The 26,722-nt window shown below is 48.3% G+C and overlaps 1 protein-coding gene across 1 annotated transcript in view; it reads left to right on the forward strand.

Annotated features, from left to right (window-relative positions):
* The first annotated feature begins 8,816 nt into the window (after positions 1-8,816).
* The window catches only part of APPL1 (adaptor protein, phosphotyrosine interacting with PH domain and leucine zipper 1), a 36,040-nt gene continuing 18,134 nt past the window's right edge, over positions 8,817-26,722 (forward strand). Inside the window, exons 1-12 of the mRNA XM_073569817.1 lie at positions 8,817-9,025; positions 10,608-10,706; positions 12,188-12,247; positions 13,059-13,130; positions 13,794-13,881; positions 13,967-14,008; positions 14,510-14,568; positions 15,973-16,119; positions 16,205-16,287; positions 16,793-16,951; positions 17,151-17,339; positions 26,382-26,424. Coding sequence (XP_073425918.1) covers positions 8,867-9,025; positions 10,608-10,706; positions 12,188-12,247; positions 13,059-13,130; positions 13,794-13,881; positions 13,967-14,008; positions 14,510-14,568; positions 15,973-16,119; positions 16,205-16,287; positions 16,793-16,951; positions 17,151-17,339; positions 26,382-26,424 — 1,200 coding nt within the window. The 5' untranslated portion in view covers positions 8,817-8,866. The remainder of the gene's footprint in view (positions 9,026-10,607; positions 10,707-12,187; positions 12,248-13,058; positions 13,131-13,793; positions 13,882-13,966; positions 14,009-14,509; positions 14,569-15,972; positions 16,120-16,204; positions 16,288-16,792; positions 16,952-17,150; positions 17,340-26,381; positions 26,425-26,722) is intronic.

Raw genomic sequence — 26,722 nt, forward strand, 5'->3', positions numbered from 1 at the left:
AACGATACTTTCCAAGATTTTGTCGATACATTTTTGATTATCTATCTGGATGATATTTTGATCTTCTCCAAGGATTGGGATTCTCATGTGGAACATATTCGGACTGTGTTCCGGATCTTGAGGGAGAATTCCCTGTATGTCAAAGGATCTAAATGCCTTTTTGGAGAACAGAGGATTTCTTTTTTGGGATTTATTTTGTCCCCGTCAACTATTGAAATGGACCCGGCCAAGGTACAGGCCATTTACGATTGGGTTCAGCCAACTTCTTTGAAGGCCCTCCATAAGTTTTTGGGTTTTGCTAATTTTTATCGGAAATTTATAGCAAAATTTTCTAGTATTGCCAAGCCATTGACTGATCTGACTAAGAAGGGTGCTGATGTGTTGAATTGGTCTCCGGAGGCTGTTTCTTCCTTTCAGGAGCTGAAGCGAAGATTCACCTCCGCCCCGGTTTTGCGGCAACCTGATGTCTCACTTCCGTTCCAGGTAGAGGTGGATGCTTCTGAGATTGGTGCAGGAGCTGTTTTGTCCCAAAAGGATCCTGTAACATCTAAAATGAATCCCTTGTGCTTTCTTTTCCCGAAAGTTCTCTCCATCTGAACGTAACTATGATGTGGGGAATCGGGAACTGTTAGCCATGAAATGGGCATTTGAGGAGTGGAGACATTGGTTGGAGGGAGCTAAGCATCAAGTCGTGGTCCTCACTGACCACAAGAATTTGATTTACCTAGAGTCGGCTAAGCGCTTGAACCCTAGACAGGCTAGGTGGGCCTTGTTTTTTACACGTTTTGATTTTGTGGTTTCTTTTCTTCCTGGAACTAAGAATGTCAAGGCTGACGCCCTCCCTAGGAGCTTCTTTGCTGATTCTCCTGTGGTGACCAAGCCTGCTACCATCTTAGGCGAAGGGGTAGTTCTTTCTGCCATCTCGCCCGATTTGAGACGTGCTCTGGAAGAGTTCCAGGAGGACAAACCTGAGCGTTGTCCCAGTGGAAAGTTGTATGTTCCTGACCAGTGGAAGAAGAGAGTGATGTCTGAAGTTCATTGCTCTGCTTTGGCTGGTCATCCAGGTATTTTTGGTACTAGAGATCTGGTGAGTCGGTCTTTTTGGTGGCCCTCCTTGTCTCGTGATGTCAGGAATTTTGTGCAGTCCTGTGGGACGTGCTCCCTCTAAATCGTGTTCTCGCTCTAGTGGGTTGTTGATGCCTTTGCCTGTCCCCAAGAGGCCATGGACCCATATTTCAATGGATTTCATCTCTGATATGCCTGTCTCTCAAAGGATGACTGTTATTTGGGTGATTTGTGATAGGTTCTCTAAGATGGTTCATCTTGTACCACTCCCTAAGTTGCCGTCTTCCTCTGAATTGGTGCCCCTGTTTTTACAACAGGTGGTTCGCTTGCACGGGATTCCTGAGAACATTGTATCTGACAGAGGAGTCCAGTTTGTGTCTAGATTTTGGAGAACTTTCTGTTCCAAGCTGGGAATTCAGTTGTCCTTCTCCTCTGCTTTTCACCCTCAGACCAATGGGCAGACAGAGAGAACAAACCAGACCTTGGAGTCATATTTGAGATGTTTTATTTCTGCTGATCAGGATGATTGGGTTTCATTTTTGCCCTTGGCCGAATTTGCTTTAAATAATAGAGCTAGTTCTGCCACTTTGATGTCACCTTTTTTTTGTAACTTTGGGTTTCATCCTCGATTTTCTTCAGGGCAGGTGGAGCCCTCTGCCTGCCCAGGTGTTGACACTGTGGTGGAGAGAATGCACCAGATCTGGGACCAAGTGGTGGATAAGTTATCTCTCTCCCAGGAAAAGGCCCAGCGGTTTTCCAACCGACATAGGACCATTGGTCCCCAGTTTAAGGTTGGTGATATGGTGTGGTTATCATCAAAAAATATTGCTATTAAGGTGGCTTCTCCTAAGTTTAAGCCTAGATTTATTGGACCTTACAAGATTTTGGAGATTAGTAATCCGGTCTCTTTTCGTTTGGCTCTTCCTGTCACATTTAAAATCCATAATGTGTTCCATAAATCTTTGTTGAAGAGGTTTGTTGAACCTGTTGTTCCGGAGGTTGCACCTCCAGACCCTGTATTGGTTGAAGGTAACATGGAATATGAGGTAGAGAAAGTACTGGATTCCCGTCTGGCTAGACGGAGACTCCAGTATTTGGTTAAGTGGAAGGGTTATGGTCAGGAGGATAATTCCTGGGTCTCTGCCTCTGATATTCATGCCAAAAGATTGGTGCGTGCCTTTCATCGGGCTCACCCTGATCGCCCTGGTGGCGTGGTTGAGGGTTCGGTGACCCCTCCTCAAGGGGGAGGTACTGTTGTGAGTTCATTTTCCCCTTCACTACTGAGGCCCGAGGAACTCCCTCTTCTGGTGAAGAAAGGTAGTGAGCCTGATTGTCAAACACCTGGGGCTGATGATGATGACTGGCTGAGTGGAGTTAATGACTGGATATAAGGCTGCCGACGCCCTTCTGGCCTGCGGGTGATTTCTCTGTGGACTTCTAGGAAACCAGTCTGATTCCTGCTCATCTAAAGCTAAGATTTCTGCTTTGCCTTTTTGCATTAGTGTTTTGTTTTCCTTGCTTTTCTGGATTCTGCCATTCCCTGCTGGGGTGAGCTGAATCTCCTTTTGCCTGTTGCTCTGTCTTCAGAATATTCCTGAGTACTGACATAGCCTTTTTTGAAGCCTAGCGTCTTCAGGGCTTTTTTTACTGTCAGTTTGTTGGCTCTTATTTTCATAGGGTTTTTCACGGATTGCAGACAGCAGCCTTCATGTCCTTTCCTATCTAAGCTAGCGTGGGCCCCATCTTTGCTCAGTCTATCTTTCTGTCTGTGTTTTGTTCTTTCTTCTTGCTTCACCGTCATTATATGTGGGGGGCTGCCTTTTGCTTTGGGGTCTGCTCTGGGGCAGTTTAGATTTCCCTTTCTGTCTTTAGGCTATGTAGTCCTCCGGCTGTGATCGAGGGGCCTAGGGCATCGTAGGAGCCCCCCACGGCTACTGCTAGTTGTGTTGATAGGTTCAGGGGTCTGCAATCCGATAGCTACCAACTTCTCTGGTTTTCTGGACTTAGCTAGCATTTCTATTTTTGCCTCCTACGGTGACTCAATCATAACAGATTTACATAATTGGCAGTTGGCTTTCAAGCCTATACAGCTTGGAGTAGGACAACATGTATAAAAAGGATGATGTGATCAAAATACTCATTTGCCTAATAATTCTGCACACAGTGTATAAGGATTGGTGGCAGCAGTGAGGCTTGCATGGATATGTGTGGGTGCCCTATAAGGATGGGTGGCAGAGGTGAGGCTGGCATGGCTATGTGTGGGTGCCCTATAAGGATGGGTGGCAGAGGTGAGGCTGGCATGGCTATGTGTGGGTGCCCTATAAGGATGGGTGGCAGCAGTGAGACTGGCATGGCTGTGTGGGTGCCCTATAAGGATGGGTGGCAGCAGTGAGGCTGGCATGGCTGTGTGGGTGCCCTATAAGGATGGGTGGCAGCAGTGAGGCTGGCATGGCTATGGGTGCCCTATAAGGATGGTTGGCAGCAGTGAGGCTGGCATGGCTATGGGTGCCCTATAAGGATGGTTGGCAGCAGTGAGGCTGGCATGGCTATGTGTGGGCGCCCTATAAGGATGGGTGGCAGTGTGAGGCTAGCATGGCTGTGTGTGGGTGCCCTATAAGGATGGGTGGCAGCAGTGAGGCTGGCATGGCTGTGTGTGGGTGCCCTATAAGGATGGGTGGCAGCAGTGAGGCTGGCATGGCTATGTGTGGGCGCCCTATAAGGATGGGTGGCAGTGTGAGGCTGGCATGGCTATGGGTGCCCTATAAGGATGGGTGGCAGCAGTGAGGCTGGCATGGCTATGGGTGCCCTATAAGGATGGTTGGCAGCAGTGAGGCTGGCATGGCTGTGTGTGGGTGCCCTATAAGGATGGTTGGCAGCAGTGAGGCTGGCATGGCTGTGTGTGGGTGCCCTATAAGGATGGTTGGCAGCAGTGAGGCTGGCATGGCTGTGTGTGGGTGCCCTATAAGGATGGGTGGCAGCAGTGAAGCTGGCATGGCTATGTGTGGGTGCCCTATAAGGATGAGTGGCAGCAGTGAGGCTGGCATGGCTGTGTGTGGGTGCCCTATAAGGATGGTTGGCAGCAGTGAGGCTGGCATGGCTGTGTGTGGGTGCCCTATAAGGATGGTTGGCAGCAGTGAGGCTGGCATGGCTGTGTGTGGGTGCCCTATAAGGATGGGTGGCAGCAGTGAGGCTGGCATGGCTGTGTGTGGGTGCCCTATAAGGATGGGTGGCAGCAGTGAGGCTGGCATGGCTGTGTGTAGGTGCCCTATAAGGATGGGTGGCAGCAGTGAGGCTGGCATGGCTATGGGTGCCCTATAAGGATGGTTGGCAGCAGTGAGGCTGGCATGGCTGTGTGTGGGTGCCCTATAAGGATGGGTGGCAGCAGTGAGGCTGGCATGGCTATGGGTGGCCTATAAGGATGGGTGGCAGAGGTGAGGCTGGCATGGCTGTGTGTGGGTGCCCTATAAGGATGGTTGGCAGCAGTGAGGCTGGCATGGCTGTGTGTGGGTGCCCTATAAGGATGGTTGGCAGCAGTGAGGCTGGCATGGCTGTGTGTGGGTGCCCTATAAGGATGGGTGGCAGCAGTGAAGCTGGCATGGCTATGTGGGTGCCCTATAAGGATGAGTGGCAGCAGTGAGGCTGGCATGGCTGTGTGTGGGTGCCCTATAAGGATGGTTGGCAGCAGTGAGGCTGGCATGGCTGTGTGTAGGTGCCCTATAAGGATGGGTGGCAGCAGTGAGGCTGGCATGGCTATGTGTGGGTGCCCTATAAGGATGGTTGGCAGCAGTGAGGCTGGCATGGCTGTGTGTGGGTGCCCTATAAGGATGGTTGGCAGCAGTGAGGCTGGCATGGCTGTGTGTGGGTGCCCTATAAGGATGGTTGGCAGCAGTGAGGCTGGCATGGCTGTGTGTGGGTGCCCTATAAGGATGGGTGGCAGCAGTGAGGCTGGCATGGCTATGTGTGGGTGCCCTATAAGGATGGGTGGCAGTGTGAGGCTGGCATGGCTGTGTAGGTGCCCTATAAGGATGGTTGGCAGCAGTGAGGCTGGCATGGCTGTGTGGGCGCCCTTTAAGGATGGGTGTCAGCAGTGAGACTGGCATGGCTGTGTGGGTGCCCTATAAGGATGGGTGGCAGTGTGAGGCTGGCATGGCTGTGTGTGGGTGCCCTATAAGGATGGGTGGCAGTGTGAGGCTGGCATGGCTGGGTGTGGGTGCCCTATAAGGATGGGTGGCAGCAGTGAGGCTGGCATGGCTGTGTAGGTGCCCTATAAGGATGGTTGGCAGCAGTGAGGCTGGCATGGCTATGGGTGCCCTATAAGGATGGGTGGCAGAGGTGAGGCTGGCATGGCTGTGTGTAGGTGCCCTATAAGGATGGGTGGCAGTGTGAGGCTGGCATGGCTGTGTGTGGGTGCCCTATAAGGATGGGTGGCAGCAGTGAGGCTGGCATGGCTGTGTAGGTGCCCTATAAGGATGGGTGGCAGTAGTGAGGCTGGCATGGCTGTGTGTAGGTGCCCTATAAGGATGGGTGGCAGCAGTGAGGCTGGCATGGCTGTGTGTAGGTGCCCTATAAGGATGGGTGGCAGTAGTGAGGCTGGCATGGCTATGTGGGTGCCCTATAAGGATGGGTGGCAGTAGTGAGGCTGGCATGGCTGTGTGTAGGTGCCCTATAAGGATGGGTGGCAGCAGTGAGGCTGGCATGGCTGTGTGTGGGTGCCCTATAAGGATGGGTGGCAGAGGTGAGGCTGGCATGGCTGTGTGTGGGTGCCCTATAAGGATGGGTGGCAGTAGTGAGGCTGGCATGGCTATGTGGGTGCCCTATAAGGATGGGTGGCAGAGGTGAGGCTGGCATGGCTGTGTGTGGGTGCCCTATAAGGATGGGTGGCAGAGGTGAGGCTGGCATGGCTGTGTGTGGGTGCCCTATAAGGATGGGTGGCAGATGTGAGGCTGGCATGGCTGTGTGTGGGTGCCCTATAAGGATGGGTGGCAGAGGTGAGGCTGGCATGGCTGTGTGTGGGTGCCCTATAAGGATGGGTGGCAGTAGTGAGGCTGGCATGGCTGTGTGTGGGTGCCCTATAAGGATGGGTGGCAGCAGTGAGGCTGGCATGGCTGTGTGTGGGTGCCCTATAAGGATGGGTGGCAGCAGTGAGGCTAGCATGGCTGTGTGTAGGTGCCCTGTAAGGATGGGTGGCAGAGGTGAGGCTGGCATGGCTGTGTGTGGGTGCCCTATAATGATGGGTGGCAGAGGTGAGGCTGGCATGGCTGTGTGTGGGTGCCCTATAAGGATGGGTGGCAGTAGTGAGGCTGGCATGGCTGTGTGTGGGTGCCCTATAAGGATGGGTGGCAGAGGTGAGGCTGGCATGGCTGTGTGTGGGTGCCCTATAAGGATGGGTGGCAGAGGTGAGGCTGGCATGGCTGTGTGTGGGTGCCCTATAAGGATGGGTGGCAGAGGTGAGGCTGGCATGGCTGTGTGTGGGTGCCCTATAAGGATGGGTGGCAGAGGTGAGGCTGGCATGGCTGTGTGTGGGTGCCCTATAAGGATGGGTGGCAGAGGTGAGGCTGGCATGGCTGTGTGTGGGTGCCCTATAAGGATGGGTGGCAGCAGTGAGGCTGGCATGGCTGTGTGTGGGTGCCCTATAAGGATGGGTGGCAGTAGTGAGGCTGGCATGGCTGTGTGTGGGTGCCCTATAAGGATGGGTGGCAGCAGTGAGGCTGGCATGGCTGTGTGTGGGTGCCCTATAAGGATGGGTGGCAGCAGTGAGGCTGGCATGGCTGTGTGTGGGTGCCCTATAAGGATGGGTGGCAGAGGTGAGGCTGGCATGGCTGTGTGTGGGTGCCCTATAAGGATGGGTGGCAGTAGTGAGGCTGGCATGGCTGTGTGTGGGTGCCCTATAAGGATGGGTGGCAGTAGTGAGGCTGGCATGGCTGTGTGTGGGTGCCCTATAAGGATGGGTGGCAGCAGTGAGGCTGGCATGGCTGTGTGTGGGTGCCCTATAAGGATGGGTGGCAGCAGTGAGGCTGGCATGGCTGTGTGTGGGTGCCCTATAAGGATGGGTGGCAGCAGTGAGGCTGGCATGGCTGTGTGTGGGTGCCCTATAAGGATGGGTGGCAGCAGTGAGGCTGGCATGGCTGTGTGTAGGTGCCCTATAAGGATGGGTGGCAGTAGTGAGGCTGGCATGGCTGTGTGTGGGTGCCCTATAAGGATGGGTGGCAGCAGTGAGGCTGGCATGGCTGTGTGTGGGTGCCCTATAAGGATGGGTGGCAGAGGTGAGGCTGGCATGGCTGTGTGTGGGTGCCCTATAAGGATGGGTGGCAGTAGTGAGGCTGGCATGGCTGTGTGTGGGTGCCCTATAAGGATGGGTGGCAGTAGTGAGGCTGGCATGGCTGTGTGTGGGTGCCCTAAAAGGATGGGTGGCAGCAGTGAGGCTGGCATGGCTGTGTGTGGTTGCCCTATAAGGATGGGTGGCAGCAGTGAGGCTGGCATGGCTGTGTGTGGGTGCCCTATAAGGATGGGTGGCAGCAGTGAGGCTGGCATGGCTGTGTGTGGGTGCCCTATAAGGATGGGTGGCAGCAGTGAGGCTGGCATGGCTGTGTGTGGGTGCCCTATAAGGATGGGTGGCAGCAGTGAGGCTGGCATGGCTGTGTGTGGGTGCCCTATAAGGATGGGTGGCAGCAGTGAGGCTGGCATGGCTGTGTGTGGGTGCCCTATAAGGATGGGTGGCAGCAGTGAGGCTGGCATGGCTGTGTGTGGGTGCCCTATAAGGATGGGTGGCAGCAGTGAGGCTGGCATGGCTGTGTGTGGGTGCCCTATAAGGATGGGTGGCAGTGTGAGGCTGGCATGGCTGTGTAGGTGCCCTATAAGGATGGGTGGCAGTAGTGAGGCTGGCATGGCTGTGTGTGGGTGCCCTATAAGGATGGGTGGCAGTAGTGAGGCTGGCATGGCTGTGTGTAGGTGCCCTATAAGGATGGGTGGCAGCAGTGAGGCTGGCATGGCTGTGTGTAGGTGCCCTATAAGGATGGGTGGCAGCAGTGAGGCTGGCATGGCTGTGTGTAGGTGCCCTATAAGGATGGGTGGCAGTAGTGAGGCTGGCATGGCTGTGTGTGGGTGCCCTATAAGGATGGGTGGCAGTAGTGAGGCTGGCATGGCTGTGTGTGGGTGCCCTATAAGGATGGGTGGCAGCAGTGAGGCTGGCATGGCTGTGTGTAGGTGCCCTATAAGGATGGGTGGCAGCAGTGAGGCTGGCATGGCTGTGTGTAGGTGCCCTATAAGGATGGGTGGCAGCAGTGAGGCTGGCATGGCTGTGTGTAGGTGCCCTATAAGGATGGGTGGCAGCAGTGAGGCTGGCATGGCTGTGTGTGGGTGCCCTATAAGGATGGGTGGCAGCAGTGAGGCTGGCATGGCTGTGTGTAGGTGCCCTATAAGGATGGGTGGCAGCAGTGAGGCTGGCATGGCTGTGTGTGGGTGCCCTATAAGGATGGTTGGCAGCAGTGAGGCTGGCATGGCTGTGTGTGGGTGCCCTATAAGGATGGGTGGCAGCAGTGAGGCTGGCATGGCTGTGTGTAGGTGCCCTATAAGGATGGGTGGCAGCAGTGAGGCTGGCATGGCTGTGTGTAGGTGCCCTGGTGGGTGGTGGAAGCCTCCGATGTGTTAACGTTCCGTCCTATCACTGTCATTCCTCCTCCCATTCCCGGCCACGGGCATCACGATAACTTCCTATCTTCCCGCCCCCATGGCAACGCAGTGACTGATGCCTCAATAGTCCATTGAAATGAAAGCATTCTTCAGTGACGGCTTCTGCTAGCCAATGAGCTTGTTCGGAGGCGGGACATCCGCTGTGTGCGCTCCTGGATGTAGACCAGCTGCTGTCGCTCCGGTTGTGGTGTCTCGTGTTCTCCGTTCCTCCCTCGCCATGCTCGGTACCGATAAACTTCCCATCGAGGAGACGCTGGAGGACAGTCCTCAGGTCAGGGCTCTGCCTGGAAGAGGGACACTTGCAGTAATCGGGGGGGTATCGTGAATTTGACGTCATGTGATGACGTCAGCTTCTGTCTGCCGCGCTGTGTCAGCAGCACGGGCCGCCTCACCCCCTTTCATGGGCATCAAATGCCGGAATTGTAATTTAGGGGCAACTTTTCTCCTGGAACCGCTCAGAATGATGATTGACAGCTGAGGCAGTGACGGTGGGATGTCTCCGGATCTGTCACCTGCCTCATCAGGGGGAATGCGGCCATGTGACTGCTGCTCCTCTGTTACTCCTCCTGGAAATGCAGAATATGACATCTGGGTGTGACCAGTCTGCTTCCTGTGGAGAGGGTGTGACCCTGTGTGGTGCAGGGACCTGTCCTCAGTACAGTTTTCATACTTTCCTCTTGGATTGTGCTTTGCCCCCCGCTCGCCCCTCTTACCCAGGCTTCAGCTTACGCACACAAGTCTGACACTTTCCCCTAGGATTTAAAAATACTTGATTGAATCAGTCTTGTTCTCCGCACGCTGTAGGTTGTCAGAGCGGGCGTCACTGAGCACCTGGCCGCGCGTCAGGGCAGGCAGCACAGTGGTTAGCACCTGCAGTTTTGCAGTAATGGGGTCCTGGGTTCAAATCCCACCAAGAACAATATCTGCAAAGAGTTTGTATGTTCTCCCCGTGTTTGCGTGGGTTTCCCCCGGGTTCTCCGGTTTCCTCCCACATTCCAAAGACATACTGATAGGGTATTTAGATTGAGAGCCCCAATGGGGACAGCGATGAAAACATGTAAACCGCTATAGAATATGATGGTGCTATATAAGCAAAGCATAATAAATAATAATAGTAGTAATAATAATAGGCTTGGTGGTGCCTATCATCAAGACACCTCCATCTTTCGCTGTTAGCATCATCAATCCCTCACCATCCTTCGCTGTAGGCATCACTGAGCTCCTACAGTTCTTCACTTTTTAGCGAGTCTCATTCTTCCTCCTCCTGACATGCTGCTGACCCTTAGGCCCCAAAAGATCCAGTTTAGTTACATCTCTCCACAAAACAGAATCCCGAATCTCCTGTGGCTTATTTATGACTTGACAGTATATTGCAGGTGACTTTTCTTGCGCTTTAGGGTCATCGGGGGGGGGGGCACATCTCGGAGTTTTGGCACAAAGACCTTTACTAGGAACCTCAGCACCTGCTGCATAGAAATCTAAAGAATGGGGCAAGAATCTTCAGGATCGCTGCCTACGCATTATGTTTGCAGCAGGTTCAAAATAATCGGTGACCTCTGACCCCAATAGGCGCCCCTACTTCCCGAGCAGTCAGAGCAGAGCCTCTGGATCTGACTCCCTCCGTATTTTCCCAGTAGTCGCAGCAGAGCCTCTGGATCTGACTCCCTCCGTATTTTCCCAGTAGTCGCAGCAGAGCCTCTGGATCTGACTCCCTCCGTATTTTCCCAGCAGTCGCGGCTCCCACCGCACTGATCTCGGCCCCTCTTCCTGTAATTGTATGACTTTCGACATGGAATGTCTACCATGATCTAATATTTTCCAACTGCTCACACCGGACCTGTCCTTGTTTTCAGACCCGATCTCTCCTAGGAGTGTTCGAGGAGGATGCCGCCGCCATCTCCAGTTACTGCAGCCAGCTTTATCATGCCATGCGCAGGATTTATGATGCCCAGGTAGTGACAAGTACACAACTTTATGTATTGTTACGAAAGGGAACTTGTACATGAGAAACTGAGCAGGAGGATATCTAGATTTATGGGAAAAGATTCAGTATTACTTCTATTTTTTCAGTGAAATTCCTGGAGTTTCTGGGCTTGGAGTCCAGTGGGCAGAGCTATCAGTGATTGACAGCTCTCCCTGTAAGCACACCTATACTGAGAAGTTTGACAATCATTAGGTAGTAAGTAGGACCGCCCACTGGACTCTTCATCTGTGACATAATCTCAGTGCTTAAATTTTGTTCACCTTTTTAGCCGCTGGGAACAATTGTTTGCTTTCTTCTCTAGTTCTTACTGGCAGAATACCACAATGACTGAAGCCTGGGAGGAACGAAGCATTAACGTCACTGTTTTGAATTATTTTGTCAATTTTTTTTTCAGTTGCTTGTTTTAAAGGGAATCCGTCAGCATTTTTTTTTACTATGGAATCTGAGAGCAGCATAATGTAAGGGCAGAGAGCCTGATTCCGATGTTTCACTTACTGGGCTGCTTGGTGCAGTTTTGATAGAATCCTTGTTTAATCTGATGTAGATGTAGCAGTGCTTTGAATGCTGAGCTGTGTATAACTTCGCCTACACCACTGATTGGTACAGTGCACACAGGAAGCAGCCAATCAGTGGTGAGGGCGGGGTTTCACAGATTAGCCTGACTTGCCTGCACGTGACACCTATATTTGCAGTGATAATCTCCTGCTGATAGATAACACACTGATTGTAGTGAAACTGCAGCACCCAGCCTAATAAGTAACACATCCCTGGAATCCCTACATTATGCTGCTCTCAGATTACATAGCATAAACCTGCTGATGGATTCCCGTTAAATTGCTGAAATATATCAATCATGTATAAATTCATAAGATGGATATTACAGCTGCTTCCATCTCACTGTGTCTAGAAATTGAGGACGTGTGTTTTTTTTTCTTTTTATTGCTGTAATATTCTGAAATCGCAGCGCAGAATGCAACATATGAACACGAGCCTATCCCCTAACCAGGCAAAGCGTTTAGGAAATTAATGGGTATATGATAAGTGAGGGGCTGACCGCTGAAACCCCCACACGGCAAGAGAAAGGGGCTCTGAAAGGTCTGATCAGAAAGGTGTGACGGTCGCACAGGTGCCCCCCACGCTCCGGCCATTCCCTATGGGACTGCATTTAAAGCTCAGCTTTTTCCAGCGGCCCCATAGAGCGTGAACGGAGCGGAAGTGCGCATGCTCGACGCCCGCTACAGTCAGATTGGGCGCTGCAGAGTCCCATGCTTGGGATCGGTGTGAGGGGTGGTCCCCGCAGACGGACCCCCACTAATTACCAATAGGTGATAACTTCTAAATATGGGAATAGCCCTTTAATTACATTATGACGTTTTCTATATCTAGAGGAAAAAATATGATTATTATTATTTTATTTTTAATGATCGCTTTGTTGTTTTGTGTCACCAGAATGAACTTAGTGCCGCCACTCACCTGACATCCAAACTATTGAAAGAGTACGAGAAGCAGGTATGTGGACCGCTGTAATACCATATGTCTGACTTTAGTTGGTTGTCCCAAAGTGAAAATATATCACCTATTCTTTGAATAAGCCTTGGAGCCCCCCGATATCAGGTGAACTGGGGTCCCTGTGTCCCCCTGTATGTGCAGTTCTCTCAGCTTGCACTCCGTCAGATCCCTTCTCACATCTTTAGGGGTTGTCATCTGGATTATTAAGTTTTGATCATTGGTTTCCTCTTGATCCCTTACAGTTTTGGCTGTTCCTCGGGGGCGGGGTTATCAACCTTGTTATCCTATTGCATACCGAGCAGTGGGGGGCAGCTCCTGCTGCAGCTGGTTGCCTTACAGCCAAAAACTGGTCTTATGTGAAGTTTGCAAAAAGAGACTACTGAAACTCCACTGACTGGTGGATTTTTGATGAGTAGCCGACGTCACATATCCTCCACATGTGAACATGGCCATATTGTGCCGTCACTTTCTACAGGAATGCAGACAATCCTTCATATCGCGCCTTGATTGCACTTTTAACCTCTTATGGGTGAAGATAAGCCTAAGTGCGTGCTAGGTGTTATATTGTCAGTGCAAAGTACAGAGCATAGACAGCAGCGTCGTCACTTCTGAACAGTCCCCCCCCCCCCCCCTCCCCCCAAGTGCATTTTGCACAAAAAAATACTGATTAAAATATTTAAAATTAAAAGCATTCATTTTTCCTGTTTCTTTACTGTAAACAAGGGATCACCATGATATGTTATTGGTTGTAGAACTTTCCGCAGCTGCACCTGCCTGCACATTATATACCATGTATGTTTTTTATTGGCAGCGCTTTCCACTAGGGGGCGACGACGAGGTGATGACTTCAACTTTACAGCAGTTTTCAAAAGTCATCGATGAAGTAAGTATCCCCCCGAGCTGTAGAGGTTATTAGTACCATTTTGGGGTACATACAGATCTCGCTGATCGCTTTTTATTGCATTTTTACTGGTAAGTAAAAAAAAAAAAAAAAAAAAAATCCCGTGTTTTTTAATTTTTTTTTGTTCACTCTAAAGTTTAAATAATATTTATAGATCGGACTAGTGGACGTGGCAATATCATATATGTTTTCTTTTAATATTATTTTTTTAAGTGGGGGATTTAAAATTTGTATTTTAGTTTTTTTTAAACTTTTTTTTTTTATCTAGAGGACTTGAATGTGCAATTGTTTGGTCGCTTGTACCATACACACTTCATCAATGCAGGATGTAGTGAAAATCGCTGTCGCCTATTATGGCTTCGCAGGAGTACCTGGATGACCTTGGTTTGCAATGGCAATCCTTTGGAACCCCCTCACTTGTTTCATAGGGAGTGGATATATGCCGGAGCGGGCAGCGTAACGGGATTGTGCAACTTATAATGCTGTTGTCAAAGATTGACTGTGGTATTTAAGTGGTTAAACAGAAGCGATCAGAGCACCTGGTGCCGGCTGTACAGTACAACCGGCACATGCCCTGCGTAGAGCTAGCTCTGCTCCTGGCTACATAATCCAGGAGCGTAACTTTCTCATCTCTTCTGCCCACAGCTGAGCTCGTGCCACGCCGTCTTATCCACGCAGCTGGCGGACGCCATGATGTTTCCCATTAGCCAGTTTAAAGAGAGGGATTTAAAAGGTAAATGCCACCTGTATCCGGAGCCCACCCCGTCCCGCCTGTATTATGCCTTGATTTATGTTTTCTTCTCTGTCTTACATTACAGAAATCCTGACTCTGAAGGAGATTTTCCAGATCTCCAGCAATGGTATGCAGGTGTCATATGTGCATTACTCCCAGATCCCCGGGACTCGGGACGTGTTACATACTCTGCTGGGCGTGTAGTATTTTACATTGCTGGGCGGAATGATGAGGGTTAGACTCCGCAGCTTTCATTCCTTTTTGCAAATGAAGCCTAGATGATCTCATTGGGTGGGGACATTTCTGACAAGTACATGCAATATACGGCGGGCTCGGCTGTCCTCTGAGCATATAGATATATAATCAACAAGTTATGGCTCTTAATAAGGAGAGAATATAAACTATAAAAAGTGCAAAAACTAAAATTCGCCGGGTCATAGCGGGGTTATATGGAGCTTCTGAACATGGTCTTGCAGCTGGCAGGGAATGAAGCACTCAAAGACCCCCTGCCTGCTGAAAACCCCTTTTTCTGTTTTGGGAACAGTCCTGATTTCCATCTATATTAATGTATATTATTTTTCTATATTATAGTCAGTGATGAGTGATCCGTGTATTCTTTTTCTCTTAGATCACGATGTAGCAATCAATAGATACAGCCGGCTGTCTAAAAAGCGAGAGAATGAAAGGGTAATTGTGATATTTTTTTTTTTTTTTCTTCCTTTTTCCTATACTCATTTATTTCTAACATGTACAGGTGATAAAACAAGATCCACCATCCACAACAGCTCACCTCCTTCCCCTACTGTTCAATGACTGATAACCCCTCTATATACAGTAGATAACACAGGATCCACCAATCACAATAGGTGATGTCACAGCTCACCGCCTCCTCCTTTATAATGACTGATAACACCTATATATACAGTAGATAACACAGGATCCACCAATCACAATACGAGATATCACAGCTCATCTCTTCCTCCTGTACAATGACGATATCACCTCTATATACAGTAGATAACACAGGATCTACCATTCACAATAGGTGATGTCACAGCTCACCTCCTCCTCCTGTACAATGACTGATGACACCTCTATATCTAATATATAAAGCTCAGGTGTGTGTATGTATGTGTGTATGTCCGGGATAGGCATCCGCACCGTCGCAGCTACAGCCACAAAATTTGGCACAGGCACACGTCTGGACCCCGAGAGCGTCCTAAGCTATGTTGTGAGGTGAAATTTTAACCCCGCGTGTTCCAATTCACCAAACAATTTTGCCCCAATGTACATAATGGGGAAAAAGTGTGTGTATATCAAGCCCCGCCCCTCATTATGATGTCACAATGGTTGCCATGGCGACACTGATGTCATCATAGGTTGCAAGCCCCGCCGCTCATTAGGATGTCATAATGGTTGACTATGGGATGGAGGATATGTGATGGGTATATGGGCACTGGACTATGGGATGAAGGATGTGTGATGGGTATATGGGCACGGGCTTATGGGATCGTGGATATGTATGATGGGTATATGGGCACTGGACTATGAGATGAAGGATGTGTGATGGGTATATGGGCACGGGACTATGGGATGGAGGATATGTATGATGGGTATATGGGCACGGGACTATGGGATGGAGGATTATTATAATTTCTTATAACTAACCACAGTTAGATACTATGCCCGGGCAGCGCCGGGCTCTTCAGCTAGTACAGTATATAACACAGGATCCACTATTCACAATAGGTGGTCACAGCTCACCTCTTCCTCCTGTACAATGACTGATTACACCTCTATATACAGTATATAACACAGGATTCACAATGTGATGTCACAGCTCACCTCTTCCTCCTGTACAATGACTGATATCATCTCTATATACAGTAGATGACACAGGGTCGACCATTCACAATAGGTGATATCACAGCTTACCTCCTCCTCCTAATTTTGAACTCTTTCGTTATCCAATAAAGTTGAGATTTTTTTTTTTTTTTATAATATGCGGCTGTTATTGTGTTTTGGCATTGTTCACATGAATTTCTTGCCTTGCAGTTATGAAATGAGCCGACATCTGACTTTTATTTGTAGACCAAGTTTGAGGCCACAGAAGACGTGTACACGGCCAGGAAGAAGCAGCACCAGACCATGATGCATTATTTCTGTGCCCTGAACACCATCCAATACAAAAAGAAAATTGCAATCTTAGAGCCGCTTTTAGGCTACATGCAGGCGCAGGTAACATCACCGGAGATTTGGGCCGGTAGAAAAAAAATCCATGTAAATCTATCCGTTCAATTGTTTCATCGTTATTTTTTTCTAGATTAGTTTTTTTAAGATGGGCTCGGAGAACCTCAATGGTCAGCTGGAGGAATTCATGGCCAACATTTCCACAAGCGTGCAGAAGTGAGTTTGAGAAGCGGATCAGTCGCACAAAAGTAGATTATCGGCTAAAATCTGCTTTTTTTTGGCCCAGGTCACTGTCTTTGATGCTGGTTAGCCCACATATTTCCCGGCAGATGATAGCTGTAAATCGGCCATCATGTGCCTTTAACCACTGAAGGTGGAGCAGTGCAGCTGTAAACCTGTTAAATCCCAGAGTCAATCACTGACAGCGGCATTTAACACACGCAGGCCAGAAACGCGTCATTCCAACCGCCCATCAGCGCACTGTGACGTGAGCACAAGGCGCCGATGGGATGTCGTGACAGCCGGTAAAAGGTGATAAAAATATGAAAAAAAAACCCACCTCTTTTGCACCATAAAAAAATACACATATTTGGTATTGACGCGTTCGTTCATTTTGCCCCATTTAAAAAAGAAAAAAAGAATGCACATATTCCATATCATTGCGTTCATAAAAGTCAAAAGAGGTAAAGGAGTTTTCTCATCAGTGGCGTTTCCGTTTTAGTGTACGTAGGGAGATGGACGGTGACGTGGAGACGATGCATCAAACCATCCAAGACATGGAGGTGGCGAGTGAGCCCTTGTACTTACCGGATCCGGATCCAAAGAAGCTTCCCGTCAACCGCAACTTAACCCGGAAAGCCGGCTACCTCAACATACGCAAGTATGAGAAGACGACCGGGTCCTCTGCGTCATTGCTATAAGCCCAACCTATACGTGCCCCATATTGTGGCGGTCTGACTGTACTGTTAGCGGCGCTGTATGTTGCCCATGTGTTTGGTGGCGGAGCCATTAAGCATGCCCGCGTACCTTGACAACTGCTGCCCGCACGGCTAAGTCTCCGGTTCTCTTCCTGTTTGCAGTAAGACAGGGCTGGTGTCCTCCACTTGGGAGCGACAATACTTCTTCACTCAGGGAGGAAATCTGATGAGTCAGGCGAGGGGAGACGTGGCCGGCGGTCTGGTGATGGACATAGACAACTGCTCCGTGATGGCCGTGGACTCAGAAGATCGAAGATATTGCTTCCAAATCACATCCTTCGACGGCAAAAAGTTGGTATCAATATGCGGGTCTCGCACATCTGGGTGGTCTCACTCTGACCATGGTCACAACTCTATCAATGAAGGGGGCTTGTTTTTTTTCCGTGGCACCTTTTTTGGGTTAGGCCTGTTTTACACATCAGTTTTTTTTGGTCAGTCAAAATCCGCTAAAATGGCGGATAACGGATCCGTTCCTGTAGTGACCACAATGTTTGGCACCGGACCGTTATTTTAACGGATCCGTCAAAGGAAGAATTTTAAAGGAACCGCTGGGGTGGGGGGGGGGGGGAGAGAATTTTTCAGCCGCCAGAACAGAGCTTAGGGTTAAATTTGCGGCTGAGTGAAGTCTATCGGGCATGCACAGTGAGAAATGCGGATCTGACCGCCCGAAAAAACGTTGCATGGTCCGTTCGGGCATGCCGGCGGATGTCAAAATTTTGGCGGATCCGCAAAAAGACGGATCCAACGGATGGCCATCCATCAAGATCCGCCGGTAATGCAACTCAATGGGGAAAAAAACGGATCCGCCAAGGAAAATGGCGGATCCGGTTTTTTTGCAAAACCTCGGATTTTGACTGACTGGACACAAATGGATGTGTGAAACAGGCCTAACATATAACTTTTTCATCAGCATAGCTTGGTGTGAGGGCTTATGATTTGCAGGTTGAATTTGTACATTTTTGGGGGCACATATGAGGTTTTGATGGCTTTTTATTCCATTTTTTGGAACGGGGTAAGAACAAAAAACAGCAATTCTACTACTGTAAATTTTCCATTTTATTTTTTTTTTAAGGGGTTGGCTTTCTTTGAGAAGTATAAATGATATGTTAGTATGATTACTGTGATACTGTATTTATTCTTTTTTTATTGATTTTGCTCAATTAAAACACTTAAAAAAATATATATATTTATATATATTTCTACACTCAAAGACCCCTAAAAAATTTTTTGCCTTCAACAGAGTTGTGTGAGAGCGGGACAAGTTGTAGTTTTATTGTCTGCCTTAAGATATATAGGATTTATTTATTATTCCATATTTTTGAGAGGTGAGACACCAAATTCTGCCATTGTGTTTTGTTTTTTTTTTCCCAGAGTTCATCTTGTGGGTTAAGTATTATGGTAATACAGTTGTGGCCAAAAGTATTGACACCCCTGCAATTCTGTCAGATAATACTCAGTTTCTTCCTGAAAATGATTGCAAACACAAATTCTTTGGTATTATTATCTTCATTTAATTTATCTTAAATTAAAAAACACAAAAGAGAATGAAGCAAAAAGCAAAACATTGATCATTTCACACAAAACTCCAAAAATGGGCCAGACAAAAGTATTGGCACCCTCAGCCTAATACTTGGTTGCACAACCTTTAGCCAAAATAACTGCGACCAACCGCTTCCGGTAACCATCAATGAGTTTCTTACAATGCTCTGCTGGAATTTTAGACCATTCTTCTTTGGCAAACTGCTCCAGGTCCCTGATATTTGAAGGGTGCCTTCTCCAAACTGCCAGTTTTAGATCTCTCCACAGGTGTTCTATGGGATTCAGGTCTGGACTCATTGCTGGCCACCTCAGAAGTCTCCAGTGCTTTCTCTCAAACCATTTTCTAGTGCTTTTTGAAGTGTGTTTTGGGTCATTGTCCTGCTGGAAGACCCATGACCTCTGAGGGAGACCCAGCTTTCTCACACTGGGCCCTACATTATGCTGTAAAATTTGTTGGTAGTCTTCAGACTTCATTATACCATGCACACGGTCAAGCAGTCCAGTGCCAGAGGCAGCAAAGCAACCCCAAAATATCAGGGAACCTCCGCCATGTTTGACTGTAGGGACCGTGTTTTTTTTTTCTTTGAATGCCTCTTTTTTTCTCCTGTAAACTCTGTGTTGATGCCTTTGCCCAAAAAGCTCTACTTTTGTCTTATCTGACCAGAGAACATTCTTCCAAAACGTTTTAGGCTTTTTCAGGTAAGTTTTGGCACACTCCAGCCTGGCTTTTTTATGTCTCAGGGTAAGAAGTGGGGTCTTCCTGGGTCTCCTACCATACGGTCCCTTTTCATTCAGATGCTGACAGATAGTACGGGTTGACACTGTTGTACCCTCGGACTGCAGGGCAGCTTGAACTTGTTTGGATGTTAGTCGAGGGTCTTTATCCAACATCCGCACAATCTTGCGTTGAAATCTCTTGTCAATTTTTCTTTTCTGTCCACATCTAGGGAGGTTAGCCACAGTGCCATGGGCTTTAAACTTGATGACACAGGAACATTCAGGTCTTTGGAGATGGACTTGTAGCCTTGAGATTGCTCATGCTTCCTCACAGTTTGGTTTCTCAAGTCCTCAGACCGTTCTTTGGTCTTCTTTCTTTTCTCCATGCTCAATGTGGTACACACAAGGACACAGGACAGAGGTTGAGTCAACTTTAATCCATGTCAACTGGCTGCAGGTGTGATTTAGTTATTGCCAACACCTGTTAGGTGCCACAGGTAAGTTACAGGTGCTGTTAATTACACAAATTAGAGAAGCATCACATCACATGATTTTTCGAACAGTGCCAATACTTTTGTCCACCCTCTTTTTTATGTTTGGTGTGGAATTATATCCAATTTGGCTTTAGGACAATTCTTTTTTTGTTTTTTTCATTTAAGACAAATTAAATGAAGATAATAATACCAAAGAATTTGTGTTTGCAATCATTTTCAGGAAGAAACTTGAGTATTATCTGACAGAATTGCAGGGGTGTCAATACTTTTGGCCACAACTGTAGGTAGAGTTGTTATGAATGCAGAAATACCAATAATGTGCTTTTTTTTTTTTTCTCCTACGCCTCATTGGGGGACACAGACAGTGGGTGTTATGCTGCTGCCACTAGGAGGACACTAGGTAACACAGAAAAAAGTTAACTTCTCCCCTGCAGTATACACCCTCTCGCTGGCTGGGAATTCCCCAGTTCTTGCTTAGTGTTGATAGGAGGCACTTGGGTCTGGCTTCAGACCCCACCGTTTTTATTTTATTTTTGAATTTTCTGTAAATGTTTATTTTTTAATTAACGGAGTGAAGGGGGCGACGGTTCCTTTCAACGGCCCGCTCTCCCCCGAACCAACAACCGGCAAGCACGTGGAGTATACCTCCCTGTACACTTTCCTGAGACGATTGGGGCTGATTCTTCTGGCGATGGATCCTTTACGGTCACGGTACCCCACACGGGTACGAGGGCGAGCGCAGGAACGCATGGAGAAGACTTGAGCAGCGCTTTTGGATGCCCTGAATCATCCCCCTGCCCATAGGGTGGATCGATTGAGCAATACCCCTGTAACAACTCCTCTGGCTCTGCTACATCGCCCGGGAGCTTTTTTAACTCAGGATCTGAGATGGGATGAAACCTGCAGGCTCCTGGACAGCGCAGATGGCGCGAGCACTGGATTGGAGGTACGTGGTCGGGTCCTGGTCCCTGGGAGAAGTGCTGACCGAGTCTCAGCGGCGGTATACCGGCGCCCCGCCCCCCCCTTGACCCGGCGCTCGCCGCGGGTAGGCCCAAAAATGTAGTCTCCGGCTTTTCGGCCTACTTGGCCGCAATTTACATAGTGCCGCCCCCCACGTCTTTTGTCGCCTTTCACTCTGCACGAGAGGCGCCCTGCTAGTCTCAGGGGGCATGTCCTTAACTCCTTCTCTGCCACAGATGGACAACACCTGGTGACGCTACAGGGCCACCGATATTCCTCCCAGGGACAGAGCATCAGGACCACGGGTAAGCTGCATCTGCCTCAGAGCAAAGCTTAACCCCTTCTCTGCACATTTCCTGCAGCCCAGGCTCTGCTTGTAACCCTTTCAGGGGCACTATATTGGGGACTACTTAGTAGCACACTGCGCTCTTTACCGCTTATACCACAAGTCTGCCTTGCCCAGTGCCCAGACTATTATGTTATGCACGGATTGCGACCCGGCTTGCGCTAAAACGCCATTCGCCGCTGCTGCAAGGTGTTTCTGCGTTTAGTTCCCCTGAGTGGGCTGCGTCCTTGTCACGGTCTGTGGAGTCATTGACCAAGGCCATAGACTTCCTCCGGGAGTCTTCTGTAAGTCAGAACGCGTCTTTACCGCCCGAGGAGGGCTTTGGCGACGGCCGGGAACCGTCCACCAGCAGGGGCCTTGCTCGTTCAAGGGATCCTCGGTCTTTAGAAAGCGGGCCCAAGTTGTGTCCCCTAGTCACGCTGCATCGGCAAGTTCTGCCTCTCTCCCTCTCTTAATGTTTCGCAGAGAACATGACTCTACACTGTGTTCCAAATTATTATGCAAAAAATGTTTCCTCCTATTTTCTCTAAATTGCCTATATGAATTGCAGTCATTGTTATTTTCCAGTCATCTAATATTCTAGTATAATTGCAATGTTTTTGAACAAACTGCCTATGAAAACAGTATATTTTTAACAATAAGAAACTCACAATGCATGTTCCAAATTATTATGCACAGCAGAGTTTTCAACCTTTTTATTTTTATTTTGAACAAAAAAATGGTGAATTGTGAAATGATAAGCATTATCAGCTTATTACAAAATGAAATAAATCAAACAGTTTTCAAGTCAAAACTTTATTCTAGGTGATGTTACATTTGCACATAGGACCCCTTGTTGGAAAGAAGCTTCTGAACTCTCTCGTCCATTGTCAGTTTTTGGATGGTTTGTGCTTCAATTGTTTTGCATGTGGACAGAGCTGTTGCTTAGATGTGAACTGCCTCCCGCCATCATAGACGCTCCTTTTGATGATGCTCCAGAGGTTCTCCATGGAGTTGAGGTCAGGGGAAGATGGTGGCCACACCATAAGTTTGTCTTCTTTTATGCCCATAGCAGCCAGAGATGCAGATGTGTTATTTGCAGCATGAGACGGTGCATTATCAGGCATGAAAATGATCTTGCTGCGGAAAGCACGGTTCTTCCTCTTGAACCATGGCAGGAAGTGCTGTTTTAGAAACTCCACATAGATTATGGAGTTCATCTTTACCCCTTCAGGGATCCTAAAGGGGCCGACAATCTCTCTCCCCATGATTCCAGCCCAAAACATTACTCCACCTCCTCCTTGTTGGCACCTTAGCCGTGTTTTCATGGGGTGTCCATCAACCAGCCATCCTCCACTCCATCCATCTGGACCATCGAGCGTTGCACGGCACTCATCGGTGAACAGAACAGTTTGGAAGTCAGTCTTCATGTCTCGTTTGGCCCACTGGAGTCGTTTCTGCTTGTGTGCAGTGGATAGAGGTGGTCGACAGGATGGCTTACGCACAGCTGCAAACCTCTGAAGGACCCTGCATCTTGTTCGTGGGACGTTGGAGGCACCAGCAGCTTCAAAAACTTGTCTGCTGCTATGACAAGGCATTTTTGCAGCTGCTCTTTTAACCTGACGCAATTGCCTGTTGGAAAGAGGCCTCAATTTTTCCTTATCAGCACGCACACGTGTGTGCTGGGAATCGGCTACATACTTCTTGATTGTGCGATGATCACGATGAAGTGTCTTGGCAATGATGATTGTAGTCATGCCTTGACCGAAATACTCCACAATTTGTTGCTTCTCAGCAGCCGACACATCCTTTTTCTTTCCCATTTTGGCAAAAAATGTAGGCTGCTTAATAATGTGGAACAGCCTTCTTAAGTAGTCTTGCCTTTATTTGGACACACCTGCCAAACTAATTTGCACAGGTATCTGCAATTCTGGCTCCTGTACATTCTTCCCCTCTTCCCTTGCTCCCGAGGGCTGTCAAGAAAATTAGAGCAGAGGGAGTACCAGTGATCCTAGTTGCGCCAGGTTTGTCACGTCGGCCATGGTACGCAGAACTAGTACAACTAGTCGCCGACATTCCCTGGCGACTTCCAGATCGCATGGATCTACTCTCACAGGGCCCAATTTACCACCAGAACTCCAGGGTGGCCGTTGAATCCTGGATTTTAGCACAGGCTGTTTTTTCTCCCGATGCGATCTCCACCATGATTCATGTTAGGGTGCCCGTATCCATGCACACTTATCTCCGTACCTGAGAACCTTCTTCTCATGGTGCAAGGACCATGGTCAATCCCCACTGGTGTTTTCTATTCCTTTCATGTTGGAATTCCTACAATCCAGATTAAGGTCAGGCCTCGCGCTTACCTCGCTCAAGGGCCGGATTTCAGCCTTGTCAGTGCTATTCCAACGTTAAATTGCCAGGAAACTTCAGGTGAAGACATTCATTCAGGGAGTCTCCCATGTGGCGCCCTCCTATATTAATAAGGCCCATTGGAATGATGGGTCTTTAACTTGGTTCTCGGAGCCTTACAGAAGGCTCCTTTCGAACCACTGCAGGACGTACCACTAGCTATTCTCTCTTGGAAGGTGGTCTTTCTAGCGGCAATTACGTCAATCAGACAAGTTTCAGAATTGGCAGCCCTGTCCTGCCGTCCTCCGTTCCTGAATTTTCGTCAGGACAAGGCAGTTCTCAGGACGTCCACATCTTTCCTGCCAAAAGTCGTGTCTTCCTTTCATCTCAATGAAATAATTGTTTTGCCTTCCTTTTGTCTGGCACCAGTCCATTGCATGGACAGGGCCCTCAACACCCTGGATGTGGTTAGGGCTCTGACACGGTATTATTATTACCTTTATGCATTATTTGCAGTATACATTTTTTACTTTTTAGTTCAGGATATTTGTGTTTTTTGCTTTTTGTTTTCTCTGGTTAATGGTCATGTGTTGATATGCACTTACATTGTGCATACACATTAACTTACTTTTCTCAGTTCAGATTTGTTTTTTATTCATTTCATTGTGCATTCAGTGCATATATGGGTGTGACCGCCCTCTTTCTGAGCTGGGAAAGCCATCCAGTCTGGCCTACACTGTTACTAGTGGTTCAGCCGCTCGACCCTTGTTCACATTCACGCCACTTGGCAGGTGAAAAGGTTTTAAATACTAGAGTAGGGACTGTCCCACAAGGGTTGCCGTGACGTGGCGGGATGGCTTGTACATTATTTTGATCATAATTATGTTTACTAAATACCCTTATTATTATTATTATTATTATTACCTTTATGCATTATTTGCAGTATACATTTTTTACTTTTTAGTTCAGGATATTTGTGTTTTTTGCTTTTTGTTTTCTCTGAATTTTCGTCAGGACAAGGCAGTTCTCAGGACGTCCACATCTTTCCTGCCAAAAGTCGTGTCTTCCTTTCATCTCAATGAAATAATTGTTTTGCCTTCCTTTTGTCTGGCACCAGTCCATTGCATGGACAGGGCCCTCAACACCCTGGATGTGGTTAGGGCTCTGACACGGTACATCTTGCGTACGGCTCCCTTCCATAAGTCAGATCCCCTGTTCGTACTTCCACAGGGGCATAGGGAGGGTTTAGCCGCTTCAAAAACCACGCTAGCCAGGTGGATTTGCTTGGCTATTAAAGAATCCTACCGTGTCAGGGACACACCTGTCCCAGCAGGGATTAAGGTGCATTCTACCCACTCAATGGGCGCCTCTTCGGCCATTCGGCACCAGGCGTCGGCAGAACAAGTCTGCAACACTGCAACTTAGTCTGGCCTGCATACCTTTACAAGACATTGCTAAATTCATTCTCAGGTGTCAGGAACACCGCACTGCACTTGCTCACTGTGCCAGTGCGGGTGTCCTGAGTACAAAGACAGTACTCACAGATACCTGTGGAGCAGTGCAGCAGCGGTGACGATGCGTGCTTCAGAGTATCAGGACCTGAAGCACATGACTGCTGGGGGCGTGGCCTAAGCTCCACAGATCTAGGAGCTGCAGGGAAACTCCTAGAAAGGTAACTACGGGGCAATGTTACCAAGGGGCATAGACAGAGACAGAAACCAGACGAAGCCAGGGTCAAAGCACCAGATAGCAATACAGTACCACGGGGTTTAGACAGAAAGGATAGTCAGGACGTAGCAATAGGTCAGAAAACCAGAACGGGCAATAGACGGTACAATAGGGACAAACTGTAACGGAGTAACGATAGCCAAGCCAGGAGGTCAGAACCGGAGAAGACAGTAGTACCAAAGCGAGAGACGGAGTACAGAGTGAGGGGACAGGCCGGGTCATACACGGGAAGCAAACAAGCAACGCAGAATACACGCACACCAGGGGTCAGCCACACCAGAACAACAGTATAGCTGACAGAGAACCCTGGTAAAGAGTGAGTATAAATACCCCTCCCAGATCCAGAAAGAGGCCACGAACACTTAACCCTGTGAGTGCAGGGCAAGAACCCTGTTCAAACCATGACATCAGGCCTCTGCGGATGCAGCTCTTGGTTGACGCATCCTGCTATCGGCAGTACCACAGTGTTGAGTCAGTGGTACATGGGGTATTAGCAGTTGTATGCTCCCCACCCAGGGACTGCTTTAGGACGTCCCACTGTCTGTGTCCCCCAATGAGGCGCAGGAGAAATAGGGATTTTTGTGTACTCACCGTAAAATCCTTTTCTCCGAGCCAATCATTGGGGGACACAGCTCCCACCCTGTTTAGCCTCACTGTAGCATTCTTAGGTTTTGACAGAGTTATGGTTATTGTCATTTGTTTAATGCTCCTACTGCTTTTTCACTGAACTGGGGAATTTCCCAGCCAGCGAGAGGGTGTATACTGCAGGGGAGGAGTAAACTTTTTTTCTGTGTTACTTAGTGTCCTCCTAGCGGCAAGCAGCATAACACCCACTGTCTGTGTTCCCCAATGATTGGCTTGGAGAAAAGGATTTTACGGTGAGTACACAAAAATCCCTATTTTTTATATATTGATACTTTTAATGGGAAATTTTTTTAATGTTTTTTTTTTTTAACATTACTTTAGTAACACTAGGACTTAAGCTTCAGTGTTCTCGATTTGCTTACATAATACACTTCAAAACTTTTGTATTACAGTGTACTATGCCTTTCAGAACAATGCTTACAGGCCTTCTATTAGTTTGTGCCTTAAGAAGAGCCTAATAGGAGTAAGATGGCAGACAGGGGGTACAATATTGGGCCTTCTTTCGTTTTTTTTTTTTTAAAGATATTTGAGAATAATATTTGTGCTTTTTTTTTTTTTTTTTTTTTTTTTTTTCAGATCTGTAATTCTACAAGCAGAGAGCAGGAAGGACAGCGAGGAGGTACCGACATCTGCATCCTTGTTTTTTCGGCATTCACATAGAGAATAACCTGAAACATACAGACAGCATTACTGAAACACCTCTTTTAATTTAGTGAATTCCATTTTTAATCTAGTCCAGTAGTGTAACATTCAGCCCCTCACTGACGTCTGCCTTTACTAACGTGCGACACAATGGGTTTTTAAAAAATAAAACAAAAACACATATCAGTGGGAGCTTCATGGCTGAGCTGCTACATGCAGCCTTACATCACCAAGCGCAGTGCTGACCGTCGGATGCAGTGGTGTAAAGCCGCCAC

The sequence above is a fragment of the Dendrobates tinctorius genome, unplaced genomic scaffold (assembly GCF_039654945.1).
Source record: "Dendrobates tinctorius isolate UK_male_01 unplaced genomic scaffold, ASM3965494v1 ptg000027l, whole genome shotgun sequence".
Classification (NCBI taxonomy): Eukaryota; Metazoa; Chordata; class Amphibia; order Anura; family Dendrobatidae; genus Dendrobates; species Dendrobates tinctorius.